At 51.4% G+C, this 14,784-nt stretch overlaps 1 protein-coding gene across 1 annotated transcript in view; it reads left to right on the forward strand.

Annotated features, from left to right (window-relative positions):
• The window catches only part of OTOF (otoferlin), a 113,294-nt gene that overhangs the window by 80,592 nt on the left and 17,918 nt on the right, over positions 1-14,784 (forward strand). The window contains 11 exon segments of the mRNA XM_030945276.1: positions 70-259; positions 3,405-3,529; positions 4,022-4,109; positions 4,112-4,155; positions 5,009-5,170; positions 6,674-6,793; positions 8,286-8,447; positions 9,800-9,962; positions 12,888-13,018; positions 13,709-13,738; positions 14,498-14,644. Coding sequence (XP_030801136.1) covers positions 70-259; positions 3,405-3,529; positions 4,022-4,109; positions 4,112-4,155; positions 5,009-5,170; positions 6,674-6,793; positions 8,286-8,447; positions 9,800-9,962; positions 12,888-13,018; positions 13,709-13,738; positions 14,498-14,644 — 1,362 coding nt within the window.

Here is a 14,784-nt window from a genome sequence, read left to right on the forward strand (position 1 = left end):
TGCTCCAAGAGGGGTCTGTCTGTCCATATTCCTGATATCCATGTGAACTCTTCCATTCCCTGTGCACAGCTCCCCGGGAAGAGGGGCTTCGGCCCTGCTGGCTGGACAGTCCAGGCCAAGATGGAGATCTACCTGTGGCTGGGCCTCAACAAGCAGCGCAAGGACTTCCTGAGCGGCCTCCCCTGTGGGTTCGAGGAGAAGAAAACCCCCCGAGGACAAAACCTGCCCTCCTTCCCACCCATCAGCCTCCTGTACACCAGTAAGGAGTTCCCATGGGATGGGGCATGGAGGGGGCAAGAGGGACCCTGGCTGGACACCCTCTGCTCCAAGGGCTTCCAGGAGCTAAGGAGGACACTGTTCTGGTTGTCCCATGAGAGATGGGGGTGGGAATTGTGTCCCCTCATTCCAATCCTGTTCAGAGTTTTCGTTGTGCACACAACGAGCAGGATGCCAAGGAAATTCCATATCCATTTGGGATTCGTGCTTTGAATTGAAATCCTTCAGCCACGAGCAAATCCAGGCTCCTGAGATGTGTCTTGGACGGGCTCTGTCCTGGTTTAGGGCAAATTTGGGAGAGAACCTCCAAAGGGGCTTCTTCTAGAAAGCAGATTTAAGCGGCCCCTCCCCCAGTCAGTTCAGGAAAATATTTCCCTGGAGAAAAGTGGAAAAAAAACTTATTTAACAGCCAAAGCATTCACCAGCGTACCAAAAAATGAACAATATCAAACAATAAAACCTCTTGCTGCTCCAAAGGAGATTACAAACTCAGGAAGTCCCTCCATGAGCTGTAGCTTGGCTCACTCAGTCTCTTATCAGTCTCTTATCAGTCCCTCCAGTGCTGGAAATGCCGTGGCCCAGACCTGGCCTGGTGGGCCACAGGCGAGAACTGCCAGTGCTCTTCTGGGTGTTCAGTCCAGAGCAGGTTTAAACAGCTCCAAAGAATAGAAAAAATCACAGTCCAGGGAACTTCTTTGCCTCAGCGAGCTAAAAACCAACTAAAAGCAAAGGAGAGGTCTGTCCCACTGTCTGTCCGTCTGCAGACAACACAGTCCAGGAGCAGGAATGTGGAGGGTTGAGCGCAGTGTCTGAAAACAAACGATGATCTTTTTCTCCCCCCACTTCACTCTCAGAACCAATCTTAAAGGTGCAAAAATTATTTCTGGGCTAAACTGATGAATGGGGATACTGAATTGTTAAAACAAAAAATCGTGGACAAAGACTCTCTAATTAGTCCAAGTTAGAAAGCGGTGTGTTTATTACGCTGGCAGGTGGCATGGGAGTCATCCCCAAAACGTGTGACCACACCACACAAGGAATTTTTGCCTTCTATTGATTTCCCAAATTAACGCATATGCACAACCCCAGCGCTTTCCATCCCCGCTGTGTATTAAAATGAGGTCATTAGTCCTTCATGCGCACAGTTCTCTTGAATTGGGTCGGTGGACTCGAATTGGGTCAGTGGTCCCAGGGATGAAGTCAGGAAGGTCTTTGTCAGGTCTCTGTGACTCTCTGGCACGATCCAAGGTCCCCTGCTCATGATGGATTGACACAGAGTCGAGGTGCTGGGCATTGTTCTACTGGTTTCAATATAGTAAGAGCCTAAATGAGGGATGTGGGACTCCAGGCGGCTCTTCATAAGGCAGTTTATTGTATCCAAGGTGTTACAGCAGTCCAGGGTTGTTGGTGACAGAGCTGTGCCTACAGCTGTCAGCTCCAGCTGCAGGCAGGCCTGGAACCCTGCATCCCTCATTCAGGCTCTTACTGATGGTGCCCCACGTTGGGTGCCACGGTAAAAGCTTAAATGAGAGATGCAGGACTCCAGGTAGGTCTTCAAAATGGAATTTATTGTATCCAAGATGTTCTAGCAGTCCAGGGTTGTGGGTGGCAGAGTTTGTGCATGCAGCTGTCAGCTCCAGCTGCAGGCAGGCCTGGAGTCCTGCATCCCTCATTCAGACTCTTACTGATGATGCCCCACATTGGGCGCCACTGTAAGAGCCTAAATGAGGGATGCGGGACTCCAGGCGGCTCTTCAAAATGCAGTTTATTGCATCCAAGATGTTACAGCAATCCAGGGTCGTGGGCAACAGAGTCTGTGCACACAGCTGTCAGCTCCAGCTGCAGACAAGCCTGGAACCCTGCATCCCTCATTCAGGCTCTTACTAATGGTGCCACACGTTGGGCACCACTGTAAGAGCCTAAATGAGGGATGTGGGACTCCAGGCGGCTCTTCATAAGGCAGTTTATTGTATCCAAGATGTTACAGCAGCCCAGGGTTGTGGGTGGCAGAGCTGTGCATACAGCTGTCAGCTCCAGCTGCAGGCAGGTCTGGAGTCCTGCATCCCTCATTCAGACTCTTACTAATGGTGCCGCACGTTGGGTGCCACGGTAAAAGTTTAAATGAGAGATGCGGGACTCCAGGCAGCTCTTCAAAATGCAGTTTATTGTATCCAAGATGTTACAGCAGCCCAGGGTCATGGGCAAGAGAGTCTGTGCACACAGCTGTCAGCTCCAGCTGCAGGCAGGCCTGGAAACCCTTAGTTTAGGTTACAAATGCATTATAGACTTTTCTTTTGGTTACAATGCATTATATACTTTTCTTTTGGTTACAATGCTTTATATATTTTTCTTTTGCTTACAATGCATTATATACTTTCCTTTGCTGAGCATCTTCATATAGCAGAACCAATCTACACCTTAACTGCTACCTACAGCCCATCATAAATCCTATAATTACCATATCCATGTTACTGTTCTCCAATCACTGAAAGTCAGTACATTACCGTTTCAGCTAGAAGTTGTTTTTCAGTTTTCTTGCAGTGGAAAATTCTGAGACCTTTTTTCTACTTGCAACATTGGCAGTCTTGTTTGCCTGTGCTATTTTTCTGCTTGATAAAAACATCTTTTTGTTTGGGGTGGGTTTATCCTTTGCTCTGAGCCATAAAAACCCCTTCTAACTTACACACTCTGCCTCCTTGGTTATCCAGCAAGACTGGCTCAGCAATTCTTTTCTTCTATACCAAAACTTGCTTCCATCTCTATTCCCTCTTCAGATTCTATATTTAAAAATCTTTCTGCTAAGTGTGCATATCCATGAGACTTTCTGGTCAAACTTTCATCCTTCCCAACACAGTATGTTCCTATAATGGTTCTCTTCCTCCACTTCCTTCTACAAATGAGCTCATAATATAACAATTAGCTTTAACTTAAGCGTCTAATAATCATTAACCTATCATTGGTGCATCTAACTTCAATATGAACTGGTTCTAACCCTCAGCTAAAAACTTAACCCTTTAAAATTATGATTCAACATGAGCATCTATATATGGACAGGCTCCCAGAGGCCATCCCAAACCATCCCATCCCAAACCATCCCATCCCATCCCATCCCACTCTCTCTCTTCCAGAGAAGCAGGTGTTCCAGCTGCGAGCCCACATGTACCAAGCCAGGAGTTTGTTCGCAGCTGACAGCAGCGGCCTCTCGGACCCCTTCGCACGGGTCTTCTTCATCTCCCACAGCCAGTGCACCGAGGTGAACATTCCTGGGATTCCTGGGGGTGTGGGGATGGCTGGCTCTGCAAGATCCCATGGCACAGATCCCATAAATGAGGTTCAGGCTGGTCCTGGGCTCCTGCAGTGGGAGAGCAGCTCTGGAACTGGGCATTGACTCTTTCCAGGAGATCTCTCCCCAGGAGCCCATTCCTAGTATGTGTCCCACATCCCGGTGGCTGCAATTCCCCACAATTCTCCATGATTCCTTGTGATTCCCAGTGATGTCCTGCGTGTCCAGTGGTCATAATTAAGTGATTTTTCAGTCTTCCCTTCCCAGTCCGAGGGTTGCCAAGCTTTAGGAAGCCTGGAAATAACCCAGGCTTCCTAAAGCTCATCTGCTGTTGGATTGTCTTCCTCAGAAGAATCTCTGGGTGATTCCCAATCCAAAAAACACACAGCAGCCCCACCTGCCACCCTTTCCCAGGACCCTGGTCCGTTCCTGGAGCAGCAAGAATCTCTCCCATTTCCCCAGGTTCTCAACGAGACCCTGTGCCCGACCTGGGACCAGCTCCTGGTGTTTGACAACGTGGAGCTGTACGGGGAAGCTCACGAGATGCGGGATGACCCCCTATCATCGTCATCGAGATCTACGACCAGGACACTGTGGTGAGAAAATCCTAGGGAATTGTGGGTGGTTTGGACGCCAGGATCTCTCCAGATTTGGAGGCAGAGGATTTGAGGAGCTTTTTTTCCTGATCCTTGGAGAATGGTCCTTCCAAATCTCCCACAGAGCCTCTGCCCCTCAAAATTCTCGGATGTATTTTGTTTTTGGAGAGGGAAGAAAGAGGCTGTAGCCATGGAATGTTTCCATTTGGGAAAGGTGCTCATCCCTGGTCTCCTTGCTGTCCCAACCTTCAGCTGTCCCAAACCTCCTTCAAGAAGTCATGAATGAGTTTTCCCGGAGCTTTGGCATCCCAAGGCCAGAGCATTGATCCCATTCCCGTTCCAACCACGATGGGGAGAATTGCAGGGTTAATCTTGGAATTCCTCTGTCGGATCCCCAACCCCAAGTGCTCCTGGGGAGAACCACAGGGCTAAATTTGGGCTTCCCATGTTGGATCTGCAACCCCAAGTGCTCTTGGGGAGAACCATGGCACTAAATTTGGAATTTCCTTGTTGGATCCCCAACCCCAAGTGCTCTTGGGGAGAACCATGGCACTAAATTTGGAATTTCCTTGTTGGATCCCCAACCCCAAGTGTTCTTGAGGAGAACCATGGGGGTAATTTTGGAATTCCCATGTTGGATCCCCAACCCCAAGTGCTCCTGAAGAAAACCATGGGGCTAAATTTGGAATCCTCATGTTGGATCCCCAATTCCAAGAGCTCTTGGGGAGAGCCATGGAGCTAAATTTGGGGTTCCCATGTTGGATCCCCAGCCCCAAGTGCTCCTGGGGAAAATCACAGTGTTAGTCTTGGAATTCTCATGTTGGATCCCCAACCCCAAGGCTTCTTTCCGTAGGGAAAAGCCGACTTCATGGGCCGGACGTTTGCCAAGCCGGTGGTGAAGATGTCGGACGAGGAGTACTGCCCGCCGCGCTTCCCGCCGCAGCTGGAATATTACCAGATCTACCGCGGCAACGCCACAGCCGGGGACCTGCTGGCCGCCTTCGAGCTGCTCCAGGTGCCAGCTGGACAAAGGGAGGGGAAGAATGGATGCAGGGTTGGGAGAGGGGATTGATTTATGGAGAATCGGGTAACTCGGAATAACCGGGAATAGCTGCTCCCTCACCTGGTCGTTGGTCTGCTGGACCCTTCTCATTTCTCTTGGATGATCAACCACTTGTTCATCAAAGATACCTGGGAGTGTCCAAGGCCAGGTGGGATGGGGCTTGGAGCGGCCTGGAAAGGTGGAAGGGATCCCTGCCCACGGCAGGGATTGGAATTCAATGGTCTTTAAAGTCCCTCCCTGCCCAAACCATCCAGTGACTCATCGTCTGGGGCAATACCAGAGTTAAATTCTTCCACTTTTGTGCCTCGTGCTCCATCCGCTGAAATGCTTTCCCCTTCTCCTTTTTCCACCAGGGCAGGTGCTCATCCAAGCCCTTCTTCTCCCTATTTTCCTTGGACTGGGGGAATGGCTCACATAAGATATTTGATCTTAACTGACCCCTGAGCTGGAAACAGGACCTTAAACCTGCTCCTGGGCTGAGCTCTGGGACCACATCTCCGTTTCCTCACACACAGCCCAGCAGATGCAATTCCAGGATGGAACAGCCCTGGGATGGGCAGCATTGGTGGGCTGAGAAGTTTGGATTTCTCCGGGGACTGTTCTGTGTGGAATTCCCAGCACCTTGTTCTCCTGTGTTTTCCTCTTCCCAAAGCACCTACCCTGGGCTCTCAGCCCTCTGAGACACCCCGGCTCCAACAACTGGGACCAGTTCTGGCTGAGACACAGCCCAGCTCCCTCTGGAATTTCTCCCTGCCCATGACAGGGGTTGGAATTCAATGGTCTTTAAAGTCCTTTCCAGCACAAACCATTCCATGATTCGTAGTCAGGGGCAATATCAGAGTTAAATTCTTCCACTTTTGTGCCTCATGCTCCATCCACTAAAATGCTTTCCCCTTCTGTTTCTGCCAGGGCAGGTGGTCATCCAAGCCCTTTGTCTCCCCATTTTCCTTGGACTGGGGGAATGGCTCACATGGGATATTTGATCTTTCCCAAGCCCTGGGCTGGAAATGGGACCTTAAGCCTGCTCCTAGCTGAGTTCTGGGACCACATCTCCATTTTCTCACACAGAGCCCAGCAGATGCAATTCCAGGATGGAGCAGCCCTGGGATGGGCTGCATTGGTGGGCTGAGAAGTTTGGATTTCTCCGGGGACTGTTCTGTGTGGAATTCTCAGCACCTTGTTCTCCTGTGTTTTCCTCTTCCCAAAGCACCTGCCCTGGGCTCTCAGCCCTCTGAGACACCCCAGCTCCAACAACTGGGACCAGTTCTGGCTGAGACACAGCCCAGATCCCTCTGGAATTTGTCCCTGCCCATGACAGGGGTTGGAATGAGTCAATCTTTGAGGTCCGTTCCAACCCAAACCAATCTGTGATTCCACAATTCTGTGAGAAGGACCAAAAACTGCTTCCCAGCAGCTCAGAGGAGCAGATCCTGATCCGTGATCCATCTCTTCCAGATTGGCCCTGGGGGTAAATCAGACCTGCCCCCCATCGACGGCCCCACAGACATGGACCGAGGTCCCATCCTGCCGGTGCCTCTGGGAATTCGGCCGGTGCTGAGCAGATACAGAGTGGAGGTAACCAATGTCCTGCCTGGGGGAGAAGAACATCTCCAAGGGTTTTGGAAGGGCAGGAGGGAGCTGGGAGCCAGGGATCTGTCCGTGGTGGCCGTTCTGGGAACCAGGCTGCAGCAACCCTAAAAAAAACCAGGGAATTGGATCATTCCTTGCTGTCAAACCTGGGCAGGACAGCGAGTGAGCAGCACCTGGGCTGAGGTGCAGCTCAGGGAACGTTGGAGATGGACACGGAGCTGGATCATCTTCTCCCAAAGCAATCCCATAGCTCAGGTGTTCTCTATTGCATCGACCTCAGGAAATGAGGATGGGAAACCTCTCGTGTATCCATGGATATCTAAAGGGGGATTTTGTATCCAGAATAGTGTGGGCACAACCCAGGGCAGTGCCTGTCCCCTGTGCTGGCACCGCTGGGGCACCTCCAGTGCTGGGGACAGCTCTGGGCCCCTCCTGCCAGGACAGACCTGCAGGGGCTGGAGCGTGTCCAGGGAAGGGAACGGAGCTGGGGAGGGAATGGAGCCCCAGGAGGGGCTGAGGGAGCTGGGAAGGGGCTCAGCCTGGAGCAAAGGAGGCTCAGGGGGGACCTTGTGGCTCTGCACAAGTCCCTGCCAGGAGGGCACAGCCAGGGGGGGTCGGGCTCTGCTCCCAGGGAACAGGGACAGGCCAAGGGGAAATGGCCTCAGGCTGGGCCAGGGCAGGCTCAGGGTGGACACCAGGAGGAATTTCTGCATGGAAAGGGTGCTCAGGCCTTGGCAGGGGCTGCCAAGGGAAGTCTGGAGTGCCCATCCCTGCAGGTGTCCAGGGCAGGCCTGGATGTGGCACTGATTGCTCTGGGCTGGGGACAAGGTGAGGATCAGTCATAGGCTGGACTCGATGGTCCTGGAGGGCTTTTCCAAATGATTCTATGGTTCTGTGATGTGTCCCTTGGAGGTCCTGGTGGACATCCATGACCCAGGCAATGCCCACAGGGATGTTCAGGGCAAATCTGAGCCCTGGGTGAAGGTGTCTCTGCTCAGGTGAGGTGCCACTGACCAGGTCTCCACAGGGACCTTGGCTCCTGGTTTTCCACACTTTTGCATGACAATAAATGTTCCTCACAATTTTAATTCAGCCATGGGGAATAAGGAGGTGGGAGAAATCTCAGTTTTGGAGCATTTTGGATGGTGACAGTCTGTTATCCCAGGCTGGGACAGGGAAGTCTCCCCAGTGACACTGATTCCACTGGGACGAAATGATGGCAGTGCTGGATCCAGAGCCACCACAGATGGACAGAGCTGGATTCCCAGGGCAGGAAAAGGCCAGGAAAGGAGAAAGGCAGGAAAATGATGAGTGTAGCAGGCTGGAGACCTTGGGCTGCAGGGTGTCAGGAGGAGACACCTCAGGGATCCACCACTGCCCTGTGATGACATCGGCAGTGGGATCCCTCTCCATGGAGAACCATCTCCCAGGGATCATCCCTCTCACATTCACACGCTCCCTCCTCCTCCTGCCCTAGATCTTGTTCTGGGGGCTCAGGGACCTGAAGAGAGTGAACCTGGCCCAGGTGGACCGGCCCCGTGTGGACATCGAGTGTGCTGGGAAGGGCGTCCAGTCTGCCCTGATCCAGAACTACAAGAAAAACCCCAATTTCAGCACTTTGGTCAAGTGGTTCGAGGTGGTGAGTGTGGCCCCTTCCCTCTGATCCCTCAGCTGGAACCCGGAATTCCTGGAGCCCGCCATGGCTCCAAGCCCTTTACTCCAGTTCTCGCAAAACAATGGAGCACATGGACACCATTCCTTCACCTGAGGGCTCCCAAGCCGCATTTTGCTGGAGCAGCTCGGGACTTCTTCCTCCAGCATGATCCGAGCTCTAGGCCCTACTGTCTTTCCCAGTATGATCCTGCTCCTAATCCTTATCAATTTTCTCAGTCTGATCCCATTCCTAATCCCTACTGCCCTCCCAGTCATGATCCCATTCCTAACGCCTACTGCCTATTCCCAGTATGATCCCATTCCCAATCCCTACCAGCTTTCTCAGTCTGATCCCATTCCTAATCCCTACCAGCCTTCCCAGCATGATTGTATTCCTAATCCCTACTGCCTTTCCCAGCATGATACCATTCCTAATCCTTACTGCCCAGCATGATCCCATTCCTAATCCTTACTGCCCAGCATGATCCCATTCCTATACTACTTCCCAGCACGATGCCATTCCTAACCCCTACTGGCCTTCCCAGTATGATCCCATTTCCAATCTCTATGAGCCTTCTCAGTCTGATCCACTTCATAATCCCTATTTCCCTTCCCAGCATGATCCTATTCCTAATCTGCACTGTTTTTCCCAGCATGATCCCATTCCTAACCCCTACTGCCCTTCCCAGCATGATCCCATTCCTAATCCCTACTAGCCAGTATGATCCCATTCCTAATCTCTGCTGTTCTTCCCAGTATGATTGCATTCCTAATCCCGACCATCCTTCCCAGTATGATCCCATTCCTAATCCCCACTGCCCTTCCCAGCATGATCCCATTCCTAATCCCTACTGGTCTTCCCAGCAGGATCTCATTCCTAATCCCGACCGCCATTCCCAGTATGATCCCATTTCTAATCCTTACTGTGTTTCCCAGCATTATCTCATTCCTAATCCCTACTGTCTTTCTCAGTATAATCCCATTCCTAATCTCTACTGCCCTTCCCAGCATGATCCCATTCCTAATCCCTACTGCCCTTCCCAGTATGATCCCATCCCCAATACCTACCAGCCTTCTCAGTCTGATCCCATTCCTAATCCCTACTTCCCTTCCCAGCATGATTCCAGTTCTGGTCCCTTCTGGTTTTCCCAGTATGATCCCATTCCTAATCCCTACTGCTTTTCCCAGCATAACCCCATTCCTAATCCCTACTCCCCAGCATGATCCCATTCCCAATCCCTATTTCCCTTCCCATCACAATCCCATTCCCAATCCCCCCTGCCCTTCCCAAACCATCCACTCCCATTCCCCGATGCCCACCCCTGCCCTGCTCCCCAGGACCTCCCTGAGAACGAGCTGCTGCACCCGCCGCTGAACATCCGCGTGGTGGACTGCCGCGCCTTCGGGCGCTACACCCTGGTGGGCTCCCACACCGTCAGCTCCCTCCGCAGGTTCATCTACCGCCCGCCCGACAAGAAAGCCCAGCACTGGAACATGGCAGGTACCAGGAGTGGGACTGGGGGATCCGGTCTGGGACATCCGCAGGGAGAAGAGGGAGGTGGGATGGGCTGTGAGACCATGAGATGGTTGGCTAACCCACAGAAATTTGGGGTTTGGGTCCAGAACTCCAAGAAAAACCCCAATTTCAGCACTTTGGTGTGGGGAGACCCCTAAAAAATATTTGCAGTAAAAGTGAAAAGCAAATAGGACTTTTAGTCTTTCAACCTTCAAATTATTATTTTCCTCTTATTAAAAATTCTGTACACTATTTATATATATATATTATATATCTATAAATCTTCTTATATGTATATATCTATTTATCTATACATTATGCATTTATATACACTATTTACATCTTAGACAGCAGATTTTTAAAAAAGCACTAAAAGTTACTAAAACCACACAAATTTAAAGTCTTTAAAAACCATTTCATTTTATTAATTCTTAAAACGTACTTTATTTCTACCTTTCTACGAATAACTAATTATTTATCTCCACATCTACATTGTGATTCTTTCTAACTAATCACTTCATACTCCCAACACTATAAAAAATAGAATAAATGAAAAACAAAAAAGAGATCAAACAGCACCCAACCCAAATCCTTCATCATATCTCCTCCGTTTTATCTCCCACTTCCATATTAAAACCCCAAAACTCTAAGTTTTTCAGCCTATAGTAAACTATTTTACACACCTATAAATTCCTACTATCCATTTTACACACTCATAAATTCCAATTCATCCCAAAGTCTTTGAAACTTTCTCCATAAACAAAGATTAAAACCATCATTCTCCTAAAATCAAAACAAACAAAAAAATATTCCCTATACCCTAAACTCCAACAAGGTTCACCTCCAACATCTCTGCAGCTTCAGGACTTGAGTCCCCAGATGTTCCTCAGGACTGGGACAGGATTAGGCCACACTCAGTCCCCGTGGTGGCTGTAAAGAGCAGAGGTCCTGACCCCAACCACCCCAATCCATCAGCACCCGCAGGAAAACCCATCCCAGACCCACTTCCCACCCATCCCAGCAGCCGAGGGCTTGGGAGCCTTGGGAATTAGCCCTCTCCTCCCAGTTTTGGGGCTGGAGGCTCGGCAAGATTCCCAAGGATATATCTGGTCCCTACTGCCCTTCCCAGCAGGATCCCATTCCTAATCCCTTCTGCCCTTCCCAGCATGATCCCATTCCTAATCCCTACTGCCCTTCCCAGTATGATCCCATTCCTAATCCCTTCTGCCCTTCCCAGCATGATCCCATTCCTAATCCCTACTCTCCAGCAGGATCCCATTCCTAATCCCTTCTGCCCTTCCTACTATGGTCCCTTTCCTAACCCCTACTACCCTTCCCAGCATCATCCCATTCCTAATCCCCACTGGTCTTCCCAGCATGATTCCACTCCTAATTCATGCTCCCCTTCCCAATATGATCCCATTCCTAATCCGCACTGCCCAGCACGATCCCATTCCTAATTCCTACTGCCCTTCCCGGTATGATCGCATTCCTAATTCCTACTGCCTAGCATGATCCCATTCCTAATCCCTACTGCCCTTCCCAGCATGATCCCATTCCTAATCTGTACTTCCCTTCCCAGTAAAATCCCATTCATAATCCCTACTGCTCAGCATGATCTCATTCCTAATGCCTTCTGCCCTTCCCAGCATGATCCCATTCCTAATCCCTACTGGCCTTCCCAGCATGATCCCATTCCTAATCCCTACTCTCCAGCAGGATCCCATTCCTAATCCCTTCTGCCCTTCCTACTATGGTCCCTTTCCTAACCCCTACTACCCTTCCCAGCATCATCCCATTCCTAATCCCCACTGGTCTTCCCAGCATGATCCCACTCCTAATTCATGCTCCCCTTCCCAGCATGATCCCATTCCTAATTCATGCTCCCCTTCCCAGCATGATTCCACTCCTAATTCATGCTCCCCTTCCCAATATGATCCCATTCCTAATCCGCACTGCCCAGCATGATCCCATTCCTAATCTGTACTTCCCTTCCCAGTAAAATCCCATTCATAATCCCTACTGCCCAGCATGATCCCATTCCTAATTCCTACTGCCCTTCCCGGTATGATCGCATTCCTAATTCCTACTGCCTAGCATGATCCCATTCCTAATCCCTACTGCCCAGCATGATCCCATTCCTAATCTGTACTTCCCTTCCCAGTAAAATCCCATTCATAATCCCTACTGCCCAGCATGATCCCATTCCTAATTCACGCTCCCCTTCCCAGCATGATCCCATTCCTAATCTGTACTTCCCTTCCCAGTAAAATCCCATTCCTAATCCTTACTGCTCACCATGATCCCATTCCTAATTCCTACTACCCTTCCCAGCAGGATCCCATTCCTAATCCCTAAACCTGGACCAGGGGTTGCGTCCGAGCCACCGGAGGCTTTCAGGACAATCTCCTCTGCCTCTTCTCCTCAGGACATTTCCTGCTTTTCCTCCACCTTCCTTTGCTCTGGGTGGGATTTTGGTCCTGCTGAAGGCTCCGTGCTCATTTCCACTGCTCCAAACAAGACTGTGCTCTGGCCTAAATCCTCTAGGATCTCACCTGAGCTCATCTTCTGGCCTGAATCCTGTAGGATCTCATTCGAAATCTCGGTTCCCAGCCTGAATCCTGTAGGATCTCACCTGAACTCCCAGTTTCTGGCCTGAAACCTGTAGGATCTCACCTGGACTTTCAATTTCTGGCCTGAATCCTGTAGGATCTCACTTGAAATCTTGGTTCCCAGCCTGAATCCTGTAAGATCTCACCTGGACTCTCAGTTTCTGGCCTGAATCCTGTAGGATCTCACCTGGACTCTCAGTTTCTGGCCTGAATCCTGTAGGATCTCACCTGAACTGTCAGTTTCTCCTGTCCACTGTCTCTCTCCTTTGTTCTTTCTCCTTTTCTGTCCTCTGTCCAGCCAAACACCTCAACGGCTACCTGGCCATGACCAGCAGGGCCCACCGCTCTCGCCCCACAGGGGAGATCGTGGTCAACATGGAACCCGAGGTCCCCATCAAGAAGATGGACACGATGGTGAAGCTGGAAGCTGTGAGTATCCATGTGGCAGCACCTCTTTCCTCATGAAATTGCTGATTTCTGAGGGATTTCAGCCTGAATTGGGGAGGCAGCGTGTCCCAGGGGTGTCACACTCAATGTGCCCATTTTTGTGCCCAGAATGGGAATTTCAACTCCTTCTCCCACATTTCTGCTCCAGAGCTTCTTCCACCTGCCAAGGTGCTCCAAGGGCTGGAGCCCCTCTGCTCTGGAGCCAGGCTGGGAGAGCTGGGGGTGCTCACCTGGAGAGGAGAAGGATCCAGGGAGAGCTCAGAGCCCCTGGCAGGGCCTGAAGGGGCTCCAGGAGAGCTGCAGAGGGACTGGGGACAAGGCCTGGAGGGACAGGAGCCAGGGAATGGCTCCCACTGCCAGAGGGCAGGGCTGGATGGGATCTTGGGAACTGGGAATTGTTCCCTGGCAGGGTGGGCAGGGGCTGGGCTGGAATTCCCAGAGCAGCTGTGGCTGCCCCTGGATCCCTGGCAGTGCCCAAGGCCAGGTTGGATGGGGTTTGGAGCAGCCTGGGACAGTGGAAGTTGTCCCTGCCCATGGCAGGGGGTGGAACAAGATGAGCTTTAAGGTCCCTTCCCACCCAAACCACCCTGGGAATGATGATTTGCACTCAGCTGAGGGTGTGTCCTTAACCTGCTCTCCCTCTCCCTGTTCCCTTCCATCCCGCGGTGGCAGAATTCCGATGCAGTGGTGAAGGTGGATGTGGTAAGTGATGGATCTTCTCTGCATCCCTGCTCCCAACCCTCTGCTCCCTCTCCAGACCTTCCATGCCACTTCTGGTGGACCAGGCACCCTCCCCAGCCTGAGCCAGGCAGGGACATCACCCCTCTGTCCCAGGACAGAGGCACAGCAGCGCTGTCCCCTCAAGGGATGTGGCAGTGGCCTCGTCCCTGCAGTTTGGGCAGCTCTTTTGGGCCAGGACTTCTCATCCCAGCTGTCCCAGGACTTCTCATCCCAGCTGTCCCAGGACAGGGGGAGGGATGCTGGATATCCCCACCACAACCAGGTACCAGCTGGCAAAGGTTCCCTTTCCTCACCAAGGAGACCCAAGGGGCTTTGCTGGGCATCTTGCCATGGAAGATTCCAGGGATGTAGCCTGGGAAATTCCCGGATAAATAGGATGATGGAAATGTGGAGGTGTTGTGGGACTGCCTCATCTCTGGAAGCGTCCAAGGCCAGGTTAGATGGGGCTTGGAATGACCTGGAATGGTGAAAGATGTCAGGATTGGAATTGGATGAGCTTTAAGGTCCCTTCCCACCCAAACCATTCCGTGATTCTGGCACTTTCTCCAAAACCTTGGTTACCCTTGGGTGTTCTGTGGCTGTAAAAGGGACAAAGTTCATGAGGCCCCCAAGCCTGGAGGGGTTGTCCCTCCTCAGGTGCTTCACTTTTGTACTTCCAGAAACGATTCCCTCTCACCTGATCCCTCCCCTTCCCTGTCTGTGCTTCCCTTGTCACTTCAGACCGAGGAAGAGAAGGAGAAAAAGAAGAAGAAGAAGAAAGGAGGAGGAGGAGGAGGAGGTGGGGAGGAAGCGGAGGAGGAGGAGCCGGACGAGAGCATGTTGGACTGGTGGTCCAAGTACTTCGCTTCCATTGAGACGATGAAGGAGGTGGGTGAGGAGCAGCAGTGAGGGGCATCCAGGGGAGACGGTTCCCTTCCTGAGAGGTCTCCCCTAATTCCAGCTCCTTCCAAAGCCCCGGGGCTGTGCTTCATTATGTGTGCAAACCCCCCCACCCCGCCCTGAGGATC

Source organism: Camarhynchus parvulus, chromosome 3, assembly GCF_901933205.1.
Source record: "Camarhynchus parvulus chromosome 3, STF_HiC, whole genome shotgun sequence".
Classification (NCBI taxonomy): Eukaryota; Metazoa; Chordata; class Aves; order Passeriformes; family Thraupidae; genus Camarhynchus; species Camarhynchus parvulus.